Source organism: Danio aesculapii, chromosome 5 (assembly GCF_903798145.1).
Source record: "Danio aesculapii chromosome 5, fDanAes4.1, whole genome shotgun sequence".
In the NCBI taxonomy this organism is placed as follows: Eukaryota; Metazoa; Chordata; class Actinopteri; order Cypriniformes; family Danionidae; genus Danio; species Danio aesculapii.
The window spans coordinates 63,784,963-63,803,820 of NC_079439.1; the positions used below are offsets into that span (position 1 = coordinate 63,784,963).

The window sequence follows — 18,858 nt, forward strand, 5'->3', positions numbered from 1 at the left end:
TGATTTAAATAAACTAAATTGGCCGTAGTGTATGAGTGCATGTGTGAATGTGAGAGTGTATGGCTGTTTCCCATTACTGGCTTGCGGCTGGAAGGGCATCTGCTACTTGAAACATATGCTGGAATAGTGGCGACCTCTGATAAATCAGAGACTAAGCTAAAGGAGAATGAATGAAATCAAAAACTCAAATCCCTGACTTCCGGCAGCTACAGAATGCACATTTTTAACAACTTCTTGACTGACCCCTGCTTTGCATACAGTATGACATAAAATGCATTTGTAGCAGAAGCTCCAGGAATAAAATGCCTCTTACCTGAGCAACCACTTACCACACAGTTTGTTTACCACAGAAGACTATGACGAACAAGAAAACTAGTCTTGTTAACATTATACAGTATATTACCCTTACTCTTCAGAGACAAATGCATCTTATGTAAGTGTGTAATACAATAGAGAACGTGCATTAGGCAGCCACCAGAAGTTAGAGATTTGAGGTAATAATTAAAATTATTTATTCATTTTGCTTTGGCTTAGTCCCTTATTTATCAGGGGTCACCACACGGAATGAACCGCCAACTTATCCAGCGTATGTTTTTATGCAGTGGATGCCCTTCCAGCTGCAACCCAGTACTGGGAAACAATGTCTTTGGACTGTGGGGGACACCGGAGCACTCAGAGGAAACTTACATGGAGAACATGCAAACTCCACACAGAAATGCCAACCAGCCGGGACTAGAACCAGCAACCTTCTTGCTGTGAGGCAACAGTGCCTACTTGTAAAAATAAAACATCAATTCACTTCATAAAATTGCTTTAATCCCCTAGTGGCATATAGGCAGTGGTGGAAAATGTATTGAGTATTGAAAAATCATAACCTGTACTTACCCTAAAATGCGGTGCAAGTAGAATAAAAGTATCTGTTGTAAATATATTAAGTATGAGTATAAAGTAACCCTTTTAAAAGTACTCCAGAGTAGTGAGTATTACACTGTGAAAGGTTGATATGTTTACATGCAATTTGTGTCTGTGTGTGAAAACGTAACATTCTTTTGTGTATTTAAGGCCATTTCAGTCATCATACAGTGGGCATCCATCATTTTCTCATCGGTGTAGTCTTGTCTAATCTCTCAGTCAACCATTTTGTGTCAATTTTTTTTATGTATTTTTGCGTCTTCTGTGTCTTTAATTTGTTCTATATCAGAGGTGCCCAAAGTAGGGCCCGCGGGCCAAAGTTGGCCCATGCTGCATATCTGAAAAGAGAGTGAGAATGATAGGGAGTTGGTTGGGGTCGAATGCCTTTGACAGAGGTCATTATTTCCAGTTTAACGTAACCTTTTGCTTCTTTGTTTACAAAAGAGAGGGCTACAAAAAAAGCAACTAAAATTAAATGTTGTAAATGAATCAGACTTTTAAAATGTAAATACTGTCACTTGACAGAGGACAATGAACAAGACATCGTCAAGCAAATCAAGGCAAAGACAACAGCAGCTCGACTAGTGTATTCAGCATTGAACTCCATTGTGTTATAAATAGCATTGTTTATGTTTTTAATATAACAAATTCATTATAAAATGTAAAAAAAAATTACTGCATCATTAATTAATGTTTTAAAGCAACATTTTTTATCTATTTTTAAATATTAGCAAATAAATTACAAAATTACACATGGCAAATTTAATGTAATATGGTTTACTATATTCTACTTCAGCCCACAGCCCTCAATCAAGTCTGGTTTTTGGCCCTTTATAAGAAAAATTTTGGCCACTCCTGTTCTATATGATGCGATTTTACAATTTGATTGGACGGGAATCACAGGATTTATTCTACTTTAGCCAATCACCACAGAAAAATAGTGGCGATAAGTACCGATACAGCAGTAAAAATGTGTTTAAGTGAAACTAAACGTACACGTTTCTAAATCTACTTAGTAAAATTACAGTAATTTGAGCATTTGTAATTTGTCACTTTACTGCATATAGGTTAGTTTTACGATAGATGTATGCACTGTTGAATGCTTCAAATATATAGCCACTATCCAACACCATTATAAACCAAGGAAAAGCAGAATAAAATGCGAAACTACTTGTGTTATTTTGAAAGAAGAAAGTCACATACACTACCGGTTAAAAGTTTGGGGTCAGTAGGATTTTTAAATGTTTTAAAATAAGCTACTCCTGCTCAGCAAGGCTGCATTTATTTCATCAAAAATACAGTACAAATTGTAAAATAAAATAACTGTTCAAAAGTAGTTTATCATTTAATTTAATCATTTATTCCAGTGATTTTAAAATTGAATTTTCAGCTTTATTACCCCAGTCGTCAGAGTCACATGATACTTCAGAAATTGCTCTTATATCAATTATAAGTTTCCTTTCTGTTATTATTATTATTAAAAACATAATAATTAATAATATATTATTATGAATGGTTATAGTAATAAAAGCAATAATTACTGTAGTAATAATTTTATTTGAAACTACATACAATAAGAAAGCAGTTATTTAGAATTTTAATAAATATTTAACACTTTAATATTTTTTTTACATTTAAAAAATGCCACCTTGATGAACAGAACAATTTTTCTTTAAAAGAAAGCTTCACCCCTTCAAATCACAATTTCGGTTTAGGCAAGATTAATCATGCAGGCCTAAGTGGGTCTAGTGCAAAAAAGACCATTCAGTCAATTCAAAGCTCAAATGACACATTTTCGGACAAAAGAACTAATATACAATAAGTGCTTCACACCCTCTAGAAGGCTTTTCCGCAAAGGACAATAGCAATCATCGACACGCCACAACTGCTGTCAATACCACCAGAGCAGCACTGAATCCTAGAGCCAGCCACAGGAAACATGAAAACTCCATCAGCCACATCCATTCCCAATCAATGACCGGCGTACACCTTCAAGTGCGCAGCTCAGTACTCTGTGCACAATAGAGCAAACAGAACAGGATGCTAAAAATAACCCAAACAGAACCTTTAATTCCAAACAACATGCGGCGAGGTGAAACTAAACGACAATTGCTCCTTTATAAACAGTGGTTTGTGTGGATGATTCATTAGCGCCGACCACAAACATCTCTGGTGTGTGCTCATTAAGTTTCCATCATTCACACTAACTGTGTCCAGCACTACATTATTAAGAGTGCTCCATGATCAATTCCTTTCTCGGTGGCTGACATTTCAACGTGGCCTACGTGCAGCATAGCCTTCACACGTACCAACAAGTCCTCAGGGCCCGCGAGTGTCACAACCTCTAGAGGCACATAACATTATGGCTGCTCGAGAGACACGTGTATACGAGCGAAGCGCTTCTCTGGTTATTTAAATTAGGATTAGTATCACCGTAACCTTGGAGACAGCACGGGCCACGAGCATACAGATGTACGGCGATGCTCAGTTGTGATTCTTTCCTATGGGATGTTTCCGGTCAAATTGTACCTGACGCATTTCTGGGATGAAGGAAAACATATGCAGGAAAGTGATGTTGTTTTTTTTCTGAAACACTTTTGAAGGCACTTTAAATGGACTGGAGAAGCATTAGCCATGTAGTTATGGGAGACCAGGGAATAACTCATTAAAAGGACATCCTGCGATAATTAGCCTGCTGTTTCACCACAGTCTGCTGACATTAGGACAAATGAGGAAATACTACTAACTAGCATGACCCAAGTATGACCTTCTTTGGATCATACTGAATGGATCCATCCATCCATCCATCCAATAAACAGTGAACTACCTGAGGATCAATCTATCCATCAAATAATCAGTGAACTTTCTGAGGATCCATCCATCCATCCATCCATCCATCCACCAAATATTCAGTGAACTTTTTAAGGGTTCCATCCATCCATCCATCCAATAACCAGTCAAATACCTGAGGATCCATCCAATAACCAGTGAACTACCTGAGGATCCATTCATGCATCCACATGTCAATTCCATCCAAACTATCCATCCATGCATTTATCTTTTGAGCCAAATAATCCACTCATTTACATTTATATCCATTCATCCATCAACCATTGAACATTCTGAGGATCCGTCCATCCAGTAACCATTAAACTATCTGAGGATCCATTCATACATCCAGTAACTATTGAACTATCTGAGGATCCTTTATCATTCATCCATCCATTATCATTTATCCATCCAATAACCAGTGAACTACCCGAGGATCTATTCATCCATCCATGCATTTATCTTTTGGGTCAAACCATCCACCCATTTACATATCCATTCATCCATCAACCATTGAACTATTGGGGGATCCATCCATCCAATAACCAGTGAACTACCTGAGCATCCATCCAATAACCAGTGAACTACCTGAGCATCCATCCAATAACCAGTGACCTTTCTGAGGATCCATCCAACCATCCAATAACCAGTTGACTACCTGAGGATACATCCATGCAATAACTCAATTCAATCCATGTTTATTTATATAGCGCTTTTACAATGGAGATTGTGTCAAAGCAGCTTAACATAGTTCTAGTGAAGTCCATATTTCAGAGTTGAAGTTCAGCTTAGTTCCGTTCAGTGTAGTTTAAATGTCACTGCTGAAAGTCTGATCTGAGGATCTATCCATCCATCCAATAACCATTGAACTGAGGATCCATTCATCCATCCAATAAACTACTTGAGGATTCCTTCATCCATATCTCAATTAAAATTGTTTATTCAAACTATCCATCCATGCATTTACCTTTTGAGCCAAACCATCCACCCATTTACATGTCCATCCATCCATTCATCAACCATTGAACTATTTTAGAATATCAACCATTGAACTATCTGAGAATCCATCATCCAATAACCATTAAACTATCTGAGAATCCATCTATCCATCCATCCAATAATCACTGAACTGTCTGAGGACCCATCCATCCAATAACCATTGAACTATCTAAGGATCCATCCATCCATCTAATAACAATCGAACTATCTGAGGATCCCTCCATCCATCCATCCATCCATCCATCCATCCATCCATCCATCCATCCATCCATCCATCCATCCATCCATCCATCCATCCATCCATCCATCCATCCATCCATCCATCCATCCAGTGGACTATCTGAGGATCCATCCATCTAATAACCATTGACCTATGAGGATCCATCCATCCAATAACCATTGACCTATGAGGATCCATCCATCCAATAACCATTGACCTATGAGGATCCATCCATCCAATAACCATCGAACTACCTGAGGATCCATCCATCTATCCATCCAATAACCAGTGGACTCTCTGAAGATCCATCCATCTAATAACCATTGACCTATGAGGATCCATCAATCCATCTAATAACCATTGAACTATCTGAGTATCCAACCATCCAGACTACAGTGGATTTCCAGCAATGTGAAAACTAAACATAAAATTGCTTTCTTTTTCTTCACCATTTACTGAATACATTTTCTTAAAAACTGAAAGTCAATCTCAATGTTGTGAACTTGTAACAAATACAGGGCGATATACAATTTCATCCTTTCCCGAAAGCTAGGGAAATGAATGAAATGGATAATTTGTGTAAACAAATCACCATTAACTGTCAATTAATTTGACACAGATGAACTAATCTTATATTACTTATATAATACTTGTAGCTTCAATCCTTTTTTGTTTAGCTTGTTTTACTTCATGTTATACTCTCAAATCCTGAATATACCCCTTTATGTTTGCTTTTGTCTGAAATCTGTGTCATTTTCCAGAAAAGATTCACTATTTCCCTGTAGAGGGCACAAATCGATCGGCATGGCTGGTACTGAAAACTTGTCATGCAAAGAGAAATAGGGGCGGGGCTTGCAATGCATCAATTGCCATTTATATTTAGATCTAATAATCAACACGCAAATTTGTATTCACTGCAGACACTGAAAAGCCACATTAGACGTTTTTACAGAGATCGAAATCTAGTTTCCCCTCATTTGCAGTTGAAAAAATATAATTTACCCAGTAAATTATATATTTTTTATTAAGTCATAACTTTTGTAAAATATTTATTAAATATTACTAATACGATCACTAACAGGTTTATTAAAATACAGTGAACATAGTCTGATATATGCACATTTTTAGAGAAATCTTTTGACCTAGATAAACTAATCTAGCTGTGGATACTCAATAACTTGCTCGAGGTACATGTAATGCTAGGTGACATTGTTTTATTGACATCATTTTGTAGCTGAAAGTCTTCGGTAATTACACTAGGCACATGTTGTTCATTCATAATTATTTCATGCTGCTTCTATTGATGAAGAGGAAAAAAGTTTGTTTTCTTTTACTTCAAATCTGCTGGCATTTGAACTGGGGCTTCTATTAAGAGTTATGTCATGAAACATCATACAGTATATACATTTGCTACATTTCTAAAAAAAAAAAAATTGGCACAATATGTAAAATAGATATGCCAAAAGTGATCAAAGCTGAGTAAAAATAAAACCATTTACACACATATATATATATATATATATATAATTATATATATATATATATAATATATATATATATATATATATAGATATATATATATATTATATACATATATATATACATATATATATCATAATATATACATATATATATATATATATTTATATTATATATATAATATTATATATATATCTATATAGATATATACATATATATATATATATACATACATATATATATATATATATATATATATATATATATATATTATAATATATAATATATATATATATATATATATATATACACATATATAATATTATATATATATATAACATATATATATATATATACATATATATACATATTATATACATATATATACATATATATATATATAATATATTATATATATATATATATATATATACATATATATATACATATATATATATACAATACATATATATATACTACATATATTATATATATATATATATATATATATATATATATATATATATACATACATATATATATATATATATATATATATATATATATATACATATATATAGATATATATATATATATATATACATATATATATATATATATAATATTATATATATATACACATATATTATATATACATATATATATATAACTATATATTATACATATATATATATACATATATATATACATATACAATATATATACATACATATATATACATATATAATACATATACATATCTATATATATATTATATGTATATATATAACATATATACATATATATATATATATATACACACACACACACACACACACACACACACACACACACATATATATATATATATATTCTGCAATATCAGCACTTGTACAGCCTCTTCACCCTTGCGTATTACTTTGCCTACATAGAGTGACAGCAGATCAATAAACTCACTACAGTTTGACAAATAGTGCAGCTGTTGGACGACATAATGTACTTTTGAGGCTTTTTTAGGTGAGAATGTAGCTGTTTAGACTGCAACTATGCAGTTTATTTATAAGGATAGTGCCTATTTTTAAATATTTATCATTTCTGAGATACAGTGCATCGGCATCCATCAGTCTGTTATTGAGCAGAGCAAAGACGGTTGACATTGTCCTTCCACAAGATGGTGATAGAGACAGCATTATAAGCTCTTGGTGTAGAAAAGATTGGCGTATTTTCACACTAAACCTGATCAAAACACTACAAAATTGTTGAGTGACTTTCTAAGTCGATCTCTCTCTTTTGTATGTTATAGTGCTGTAGAGTATTGAGTGCGAAATGGAACTCACTTATCAGGAATGTTTGTATTTTGTTTTGCCCACTCTTCATATAACCCTGAGTTGCTTTTTGGTTGGCCATCTGTTTGCTTCTATTGAATCTCCTGTTTTCATTGCAGACTAGTTCAGTAAAAAGAAAGAGAGAAGAAATGCCTGCATGTGTTTAGCGTTTTTCCTTATCACAAACACAACAGTAATCAGTTAGTGTTTGTGCTGCTTTGGCTTTTTCGGGGTTAATTTTTGTGATCTCATGATCGCAAAAGAGAAATACTGGGAAATCTCTGTATACTGATGGCATTTCATGCCGTTCAGCCTTATAATCTTAAAATGTGAGCAAAATCACAATCACATTCAAATACTAGCTCTAAAGAGACGTTGGTGAATTAGTAACAGTTCTGCTGTTTTGATGTCAGGTGCAGATGTGAATGAATGGCGGAAGAAAATAGTTCTTCATACAAAACGGTTTTTAGACTCTCCATGTTTGATTTTCTTTTTTATATACACAATTATGCCGTCAAACTGTTGTATAAATGCAATATCACACTTGTAGAAGTACAATACAGCTGTATATCAGCACTTGTGGGACTAAGGCATGCCTCCCACCAGTGCCGATATGCAGTCACATCGCATGGCTATTGCTCATAAGCCAAACCCAAAGACCTTTACGTACAATGTACAAAACGTTTTATTGCAATTAAGATAATAATTCAATAATGAACATTTATAGAATACCATTACTAATAGTAACAATACTTATAATAAAGTAATGGATAACACTTTACTTACTATAGTACTAAAAGTAAATTATGCATAATTTCATGCAAGTAATCTTCATCCCAACCCTAAACACATTAATACTTTACAAAAACTAATGTATTTGTTTCAAAACTTTTACTTAAATGTATAGTAATACCATAACACAGACACTGTAAAATAGTCTAAACAATATTAGTTTGTTATTAATGTATTTTAAGATAGTATAATCAATGTCATTTTTTTATTTACATTTTTAAAAATGTTAATCACAATCATGTGGTAGAAATAAACAGTGTTTTTTTTTTATTTGTTTGTTTTTTAAATGAAATAATATACTGTAAACCTAAACATAGTTGTTGGGGAACAGTATAAACCCATATAAACAGAGTGTGGGGGTCAGACATTGGCCATGGATGGCCAAGACAAATGAGAACAATAAAGCAGCCAGTCTCCTGACACCTCATCAGAATGGTGCAGGAGAAAAGGGCTGTGCGTGTTTGTGTGCCAGTCAATACTCATAGTGTCGTACTGTTAATACCTCTTTTAATGAGGCTTATCCCCATGTAAATGGGAGCGTAGCTAAATGAATGTTTTCTCAACCTTCATACACTATTAGTAAGGGTTAACACAGTTCACCTATGCTCTGAACAGCCAACAAAGTGATTTGACTGAGGTCAGTACATTATTATTAACATTCATTTGCCGGAAATAGCCGGTGGCAGAAGGCTATGAGTAATTGTGATGTAAATGGACGGAGGGGTAGCAAAGTTTAAACAAGAATTGAGGAAGGGGAGAATAGCAGCAGCGTGTGTGTGTGTTCACAGGTGACAACGCTGTCGATCTTAGCGTGTTAGTGGGTAATTAGTTGCTCTCTCGCTTTCACAGCTGATGTCTCTTATGACATAGTGGACCAGTAGCCCTCCTTGACCTTTTCCGCAGCCCATATTAAGCTCAATTTGGAGTGTGTTCTTGAGCTAACCTTTTCTCAGATCTGCAAAGTGAGAAGAGGCCCGTGGCCATTGCTGTTCTCATCAACACAATCGCTCTCTGTGCTGGACATTATGAATAAATTGATAAATGCAGACCTGCGAACTATCAAGAGGTGGAAAAAGTGTCATGGTCATGACTTAAATCCCTCAAAGACATGTCTGCCTTTTTTCCTGTTTTTAATTAAGTAATCTAGCGCAACCTTAAAAGAAAATAGCTTTGAAATGTACAATTAGCTTTGTATTTCTTATATAATTTTAAAGTCTGTGTGAATCAGAAGTTGCTGAGATTTGTTTCAGTATGTTGATATACTTCCAACTGAAAATGAATATTGAGTAAGGACTTTTCTCCCATAGCAAACTAACAGTAAGAGGAGCATGGTTGACCATTATGGCTGAAGTCGTCAAACTGACGGCAACAAAGAAGGACCATTTATCCAAACATTGGAACAAATTCTCAGACTTTGATTGAAGATTGCCAAAACAAGTTAATCCACTGAAAATAAATGTAACAGATTATTCATCTAAAGCAGAGATGCCCAAACTAGCGCCCACAGGCCAAAGTTGGCCCATGGCAACCTTTGATTTGGCCCACCATCCCATTTGAGATGAGAGGGAGAATGGTGGGAATGGTTTCGAGATTGTCAATTCAAATTGAATGCAACCCTTTGTGTTTGTTTTATTGTTAAAAGTGAAACTGAAATAATTAAATGTTTCAAATAAATGGAGTAAATGAATCAGATTTTGTTTAAATGTACATACTGTCACCTGACAATGAAGACTTTGGTGAGGAAATCCAGATAAAGGCAGAGTCTGCTTGACTAGTGTATTCAGCTTTGAACTCCACTGTGTTACAATGTTTTTATTGCAGTAAGTTATCATTTAAAAAGTTATACTGCATTAGTTAATACGATTTAAATGAATGCTTTGAATTTATTTTGAAATATTATTAAATAAATGAGAAAATTACCCATAGCAACTTTAATGTAATATAGTTTGGTATATTCACCTTCGCCCAACGACTCTCGATGATATTTGGTTTTTAACCCTTTAAACAAAATAGTTTGGGCACTCCTGATCTAAAGAATAACTATGAACACTGACAAAATAAATATGGACTTCAACCCTTTGGATGCGTGTCATTACAACCGTTTAATCAGTCTAGTCTGGTCTATGAAGTATACGATCACAGTGGTGTGATTACTAGAATGTTCAGTAAATCAGCTGCTATATTTAAATCTGCTTTCCCGTGATTATGTCTGATGTTTGACACTGATGTCTATGGAGATAATAATTTTAAACACAAACAGACAATGTATATTATTTACATCAGTTACTCGCTTTACAGTAGGTAATTAGAATCTTTATTCGGTTCTTCTCCTAATGGGGTATATGCACACAGGCTTTTAGTTTCGGCCAGCCAGCTTGAGCGCAGCATTGCCATGTTTAAAGTCTGATTTCTTTACAGATCACTGATCTTCGCTGACTGATAGACATACATTATAAAGTGGGTCTCAGATCAGACAAGAAGCACTGCATTAAATTATTATTTCCCAGCATTTTCAATGGAGTTTTTGCACTCGTCTGCTGATCCTGACGACGCTATAGGTTACATGGTTTTTCATCTCGTTTTACGCTTGAACAGCTAAATGAATGCTTAAGTCTATTTAACTGAATGTATTAATCACATTACAACATCGATGCTGTAAAAAGATCGTAATGAAATTGAAAATAGTCACATTAAGCTTCCGGAAGTTTATCATTGGCTGAAAAACACTAACTCTGCACATACCATAGATATATATACACTAGATATCGCATATGGACCCTCAGCATGCGCCAATAGCGCTGCCACATTAGTACAGTGCTCCCAGAACAAATGACATCAACCGCACTAGTCAAGACTCAAGCCAGTCTGAAGATGTTGGACTTTAGTGTAGTAACGAGCAAACAAAGAAATTAAAGCATAAAGGCAGAACATTTCATAAGTACGTTTTGTTTTTTACATTTTTGTTTGTAACAAACTTTTGTGCTAAATTATCGATGATAATACAATCTGTTACTCCACTGACCATAAGGCAAAGTAGCACCAACTCACACTATATACTAGGCTTATGCTAGTTTAATTGAATAAAATAAGCAAACAAGGTAAATGAAATTTGACAACAAGATGCTGCGGCGCTAGAAACTTGTATTATTATCGGCTAAGTAAACGAGTCGTTCATAACGGGGATTCATTCACAAACAAATCGCTCCCTCTGTCAATGAGAAGTGAAAGCAGGAGAGGGGGTGTGCACAAGCTCTTTGTTGGCAATGCCCTTGCGGTCACTTATCCATTGATACAGCAAAGTGATGTAAAATGATAATTTTCGTAATTTTATCAAATAATTGCATACTGACCACCGGGAAAACTCCAGATGATAGATCTGGCGGCTCTATTGACGTGTTTCTTCCAATAGACAACAACAGCGTAGGCGACATCTTATGTAAATATCTGTGCATATACCCCATTAGACAGCCACTTTTATTTATCAGCTCTAATCTCTCCACTGCACTGTGGGCTAACATGGCAGTGCCCATTATAGATCAAATAATATGATCATTATTAAGCTGTTTTAACAACAAAATATGTGTTTTTATCAGGGTCCCCATACTTCTTAAATGAACTTGCATTTCAGACATATGGATTTAAGGCCTTGAAAGTACATAAAAACTAACACAGTTCCTTGAAAATGCTTGAATTCGATTTGTTTATGGTTTTATTTCAATAATTGTACTCAATTGTCAAAAACAGAATGAAAAATAACAGAGAAATTCATAAATTAAAAATCTTAAAGTTTCATCTTAAACTGACAAATAATGTACATTCTTATCAATATTTCAGAAACTGCATTTCGATAATACCAGAACTAAACACATTTATTTACAAATTCTTTGAGCATGACTTTTTAAAACGGCCATAATTTTTAAAAATTACTCTATTTTAATGTAACTTTTAAGTATAAGTGAAATGCCACTTTTTTGGCACTACATATGCTGGGGTGTGAAAACAAAGTCACTTGATTTAAATTAATGGTGCTTTAAAAAGTCCTTGAATCTGCTGCTTGTGAAAGCATGGGAACCCTGTCTTGCATATTTGAGAATCAGAACATCAGATATTTGCAGAAAAGGAAAAAAAAAATGTATGCTTAAATTATCTCGGCTATAGTGTGCAACATAAAACGACTCAAAGAAACAAAGAAACTTTATATTGATGCATTCCAAATAGTAAAAACATTAAAGAAACTCAGGTGTGAAAAAAGTGATTAAAGTTAACATTCAACAACATTTACATCACATGCACAATTATATGCTATTATTTCTCTATTCATTTCAATCAAATAAGAATAGAAGCAATTAATAATGGAAATGAAAAGGTGCTTAATTTTCATTACAATGCAAAAAATGTCTCAGAAATAGGCTGAATTGAAATAAGTGCGCATGTTTGTTTACAGTACTGTACAAACTGTATACACTATATTGCTGAAAGTATTGGGACGTCTGGGACATTGTTACATGCTCATGAACTTTAATTTAATAATCCCAATCTTTATCCGAAGGGTTTAATTTGTTTTTTTTTGCAGCTATAATCACTTTAAGTCAGGCATGTCCAAGCTCGGTCCTGGAGGGCCGGTGTCCTGCAAAGTTTAGTTCCAACCCCAATCAGACACACCTGGGCTAGCTAATCAAGCACTTACTAGGCTTTCTAGAAACATCCGTGCAGGTGTGTTGAGGCAAGTTGGAGCTAAAATCTGCAGGACACCGGCCCTCCAGGACCGAGTTTGGACACCCCTGCTTTAAGTCTTCTAGGAAGGCTTCCCATAAGGTTTAAGATTGCGTCTGTAGGAATTTTTGACCATCCTAGAAGCTCAGTTTTGAGGTCAGGCATTGATATTGGAAGAGGCTGTCTCCACTTAAAGCTATTCAATCAGGTTGAGGTCAGGACTCTGTGCAGGCAAGTCAAGTTCCTCCACACCAAATTCACAAGGTCTTTTTGAAGCTTTTTTGTTGAAACATGAACACCGGCAACAACTCTTCCTACAAAGTGAAATTGTCAAAAATGTCTTGATATGCTGAAGCATTATTATTAGTTCTGTATGTTTTCATACACAGCTTTAATGAGATTCATTGGTTGTTTCCCCTTAAGCAGAGGAATGTGGGTTGCATGCGAATACAAAAATCCCTCTTAAATGTAATTGCTAGCACACCCAAATGTTTGGAACTGGCACAAACAAATAATCAGACTCCATGTCCAGATTTAAGCACTGACCACACAGAAAAATTTACATTTTATAACACCCAGAAGCCTAATTGATTACAATGCTAAAATCCACAACTATTAGTTTAAGCCTCTTATTGCATTCCAGCCGCAGAAAGCTAATTATTTTAGAGTGGTTAAGGCCAGCGGATTGAAAAAAAGCTGAATGTATCCCTGCAAACCAAAGGACTAAAGAAGCACAGCGCTGCCTGGAGTTTCTCCGTCTTTGCCAAATCGGTTTATCCTCTGTACATGGTATTGGGTGCTTAAAACATCAATACAAACCAAGTGAACAGGCTCCTTTTTTCCAGTATTAAGCAAAAATATGATGAAAGGGGCAGTAGGAGAAAGCATGAGGGCCCCTTTCAGTGTTTTGTTTACCAGCAGAGGCTAATATGGAAGGTAAGCGTGTTAGTGCTAATCTTCCTCTCACACATGACAATGGAGGAGACCTAGGTCTGGTCCCCTAAGGGTTTGATGGGCCTCATACAGCCTATTAGAGCATTGAGTGAACCAGTAGAAATATTATCTGCTCGCACACAATTGCACGTACCTTGTTACATATTATTTGTTTCTGGGAACACAAACGCGGGCTGATACAGCCAACGTGGCTCAAATGCCAATTTGACTTGTTCGTTATTCAGTTTTGGGATAATTACATCTGAAACATGATTAAAAATGTTTGACCTTTTTAATCTCGCAAGGCTAATCTCTTACTATTTAGACAAAAATACAAAACAGAGCTTAAAATGATTTCTGTGAAACTACTGGCAGAGGAAGATGCCCTTTACTGATAGGCTATCTTTACCCAGCTCAATTTATATAACAAACATCCACATTTGTGGGGACAATTTGCAAACCAACTTTTTCCAATGAAGTGTTCCCACATTGTTTGCTGTAATTGTTCTTGGCAAAGCAGTACATGCTTATTGGTAGCATGCAGAAGGTATTTCCGAGGAAGCTAGAATCCCCAAGAAACTGTTTATGTTTCTTATAATACAATGACTACAAAGTTTTAGAACTTCTGTTTTTAATAACCTAAGATTTTATGTTAGTACTGTATGTTTATATATACGCTCACCGGCCACTTTTTTAGGTACACCTTACTAGTACCGAGTTGGACCCCCTTTTGCCTTCAGAACTGTCTTAATTCGTCATGGCATAGATTCAACAAGGTACTGGAAATATTCCTGAGATTTTGGTCTACATGATAGCATCATGCAGTTGCTGCAGATTTGTTGGCTGCACATCCATGATGCCAATCTCCCATTCAGTCAGTTGAAAGAATTATCCTGTGTGAATCTCCCGAATTTGAGTTACTATTGCCTTTCTATCTCCTCTGGCATCAACAAGGCATTTGTGCCCACAGAACTGTCGTTCACTGGATATTTTCTCTTTTTTGGACCATTCTCCTTAAACCCGAGAGATGTTTGTGCATGAAAATTCCACTAGATCAGCAGTTTCTGAAATACTCAGACCAGCCCATCTGGCACCCACAACCATGCCACGTTTAAAGACACTTAAATTACCGTTCTTTCCAATTCTGATGCCCGGTTTAAACTGCAGCAGATCGTCTTGACCATGTCTACATGCCTAATGCATTGAGTTGCTCCTATGTGATTGGCTGATTAGAAATTTGCATTAACAAGCAGTTGGACAGGTGTACCTAATAAAGTGGCCGGTGAGTGTACACTCCATCACTCATTTCTAATGTGGTACTTTAAAATGTACATTAACACAGAGTGATGGAAACCCAGTTGACGTACTGCTGAAACTATAAACTACTGCAATAATCCAATAAAGCAAACATCATCCCTAATTGAAGAATTACTTGATACGTAAAATCAAATGCTCAAAATGAATCCGATCATGAACAGAATCACTTATTTAGCGTTTACATTGCATTTATTTAATTATTCATTGCAGATTTTTAAAACCCAAATCTGTTTCAAGAAAGAAAGATGTTGGATGTCAGACCAGAAAATGTGCGGTAAAAGAATAATAGTAAATGTAAGTATATTTGCTAAATTCTCCTCAACTAGTAAACAAGTTTTTCAAGGGCTTATATTTTTGGGTCGTGTGTACTGAACAAATGCAATCTTGTGAATTTTGTGCAGAGTTTTGAACAGAAATGTGACACTCCTAGATTTATTTGTTTGTCATCAGTAGGATGACATGTTTCCAACTGAAATTGAATATTGAGTAGGGGGCGGGGTTTAATTTAATAAACATACTTTAACACACATACTTTAAACTGAGGATCATACCAAACTGTCATTTTTGTGTGGTGTTTCTGACACATTTTAATATAAAAGCCGGATGTTTAGAGGGCTGGACAGTATATAAACATCCACTTACCTCATTTCAATGACAGCTTGAAGATAGTCAACTATTCAAGCCATCAAACTCTAACAGCCATCAAACTCTAAACACTCATTATCATTTGATCTCTCGAACATCACACTTTCTTTTTCTACATATTAGTGTGTTTCAGTTCAATGTCAGAAGATACACATTCCTGTGGAAATGCTGTATTTAAACAGTCATGACAATAAACCTTTAGTGAAAGACGATAAGTGAAGAGAGAAGGGTCATTTTTTACAGCCTATGGCCTGTGCTCCTTACCGGATAGCCCTCTGTTTTCTTCTGGCACCACTTCAGTAGAGCGTTCCTCTTAGATCCACCATACTCCCGCGCCAGAGCGGACAGAGGGTCTGTTCTTTCCACACTAGCATCAGGGGACAAACACACACATACGGTCACTAACACTGCATCTGGACGTGTGTGAGACCTCATGGGGCTGAGAACTGAGATTCATTTAGTGTGTGTGACATGCAGTCCTAACATATAGTTATTTTCTAAATGCGATTATAGCACCGAAAGAGTGGAACACTGAAAATATACACAAAATATGAACTATTCAGGAGAATGAATGTAACGACAGATTGTGCGTGACTCTGACTTGACTGCTTTTGTTTTATTAGTGTTTAAGCACTGCTAAAATCCTCACACACATGTGAACGTACATCAGAGGCGTTGCTCTGAGCGAGAAACAACATGAAAGATAATCAGATTGTCTTGTTTTTTTCTGCATGGGAAGATTAGATGACTCTGTGGTCATTGCACTGGGAGTCGGAAGACTGTATGCGTCATCGTTTATCACCTTTCACACTGATGCTTGAAACAGATTTCATATGCAGCCAGTATGAAAAACATTTAAGATACAGATTCACTACATTTATGAATATGGGTTTGAGCAGAGATGTATAGTAACGTGTAACGTATAATGTATAGTATATAGATATATATATATATATATATATATATATATATATATATATATATATATAGATACATATATATACACACGTTTTACCGGATCTGGCACTTTATATACTGTATGGTATTGTTTCGTGTCATCACCGACACGAACAGGCAAAAGATCCGAATGAACTACAAATCATTTAAATGACTGAGTTGACTCTTTTATTAAAAATTGTATATTTTTAAACAAGGCGCACTTTTAGGTTTAAACCTCAGCTAGATGTTTTAATTCACTTAGAGCTGTGTTGCACACTGTATGGAAGGTCATTTTTAAAAACCCATAATAGGGGCTCTTTTAACTTGAGCTTTTTCTTCACCCGAATAAATAACATTTCACAAAGTAATAAAGACAAAACAGTTATTTTTAATGACAATTCTTCAAAATATTAGTGTTTTCCAGTATTTTATGTAAATGCTTTCTTGGTGAACATAAAAGACAACAATCAAAATAATCGTACCAACCTCAAACTTTTAAAAGTTATTATAGATTTGAACAGTTTATGTAGAAACTCATCTAATTGCATGTCTGTATTTGTTGTAATCTGCAAACTCCTCAAAGAATTCGTCTCAGTTTAAAGATGAGCTGCTGATTTTGAAAATTTACATGATTAAAACAGCCTTTTACTAATTCTTTTAAAATTATTATTATGCAAACAGCTTTTATCAGCTCAAGTGAAATGAGAGAGCACAGCATGAAACATTAGTGTCTTAAGAAATTAATCCATCACACCACAGGACTATTAAAAAGGCGTTAATTAAAATGTTTAAAAAAATGGGGGAAATATTAAAATGCTAAGTTAGTGGACCGTGATAAAATTTACCTACAACATCTTGGAAAAGACTTTTGTATTATTCTGAGCCAAATCATGAATCTGCATGTGTAAATCTCCAACTAAGCATTGACCCAAAGCAGGGGTTAGCAAGCAAATTGAGAAGAAATGGATAAGGATAAGTCTCATGAGTGGAAATAGCGATTAATACTTTCTGATCTGAATCGTCTTCTTAACCTCTGTTTCATTGACACATTTTGTGCAGTGAAAGGTCGCTGTCTATTTCCTTCATCAGACTGAGTCCTCTGCTGTTCTAGTGCCCCTAGTGAGGTGGATTATTATTGCAGCTGTGCTTTTGTAGTTATGCTGACCTGAGTTTGCTGTTGGCTCTGTTGTAAGTAAATGATGCGGTGCGGCCGTTGAAGTGAGCTGGAGTTTTAATCACAGACTCCAGAGACGGGCTCTTCCTCATAAGAGACGAGGGCTTCAGATCATCACAGGAACCTGAGAGAGAAACCACACAAAGTTTATTGTTGTGTCTCATAATTGGCATGTTTCTGCAGAATATCTTGTTCAGTGGCATATAAAAATCCACAAAAGTTTAATGATGCAATATACAGTTGAAGTAAAAATCATTAGCCCTCTAATATTTTATTTTTCAAATATTTCCGAAATGATTTTTAACAGAGCAAGGATTTTGTCACAGTATTTCCGATAATATTTTTTCTTTTGGAGAAAGCCTTATTTGCTTTATTTCGGCTAGAATAAGAACAGTTGTAAACCAAATTTGGAGTGGAAAGGGGGAAACCAAATCATCAAAAAACTTAGAGTTGAAAATGCAACAGATTTCTGCAAAAAATATATTAAAACAAATAAACTTGAAAATAAAAACATGTAATCAAATATTTGGATCTTAAGTGAAACTTCTTAAAAAATGATATCGATGAAAAAATGATATTAG

At 35.0% G+C, this 18,858-nt stretch overlaps 2 protein-coding genes across 2 annotated transcripts in view; one reads left to right on the plus strand and one right to left on the minus strand.

The window, feature by feature from the left end:
* zswim7 (zinc finger, SWIM-type containing 7) overlaps nt 1-18,858 on the plus strand; it is a 220,649-nt gene that overhangs the window by 150,451 nt on the left and 51,340 nt on the right. The gene's annotated exons all lie outside the window — the stretch shown is intronic.
* The window catches only part of specc1 (sperm antigen with calponin homology and coiled-coil domains 1), a 205,140-nt gene that overhangs the window by 66,306 nt on the left and 119,976 nt on the right, over nt 1-18,858 (minus strand). The window contains exons 11-12 of the mRNA XM_056458667.1: nt 18,269-18,401; nt 16,429-16,531 (exon numbers count right to left, since the gene is read on the minus strand). Of these exons, the coding sequence (XP_056314642.1) occupies nt 16,429-16,531; nt 18,269-18,401 (236 nt within the window). The remainder of the gene's footprint in view (nt 1-16,428; nt 16,532-18,268; nt 18,402-18,858) is intronic.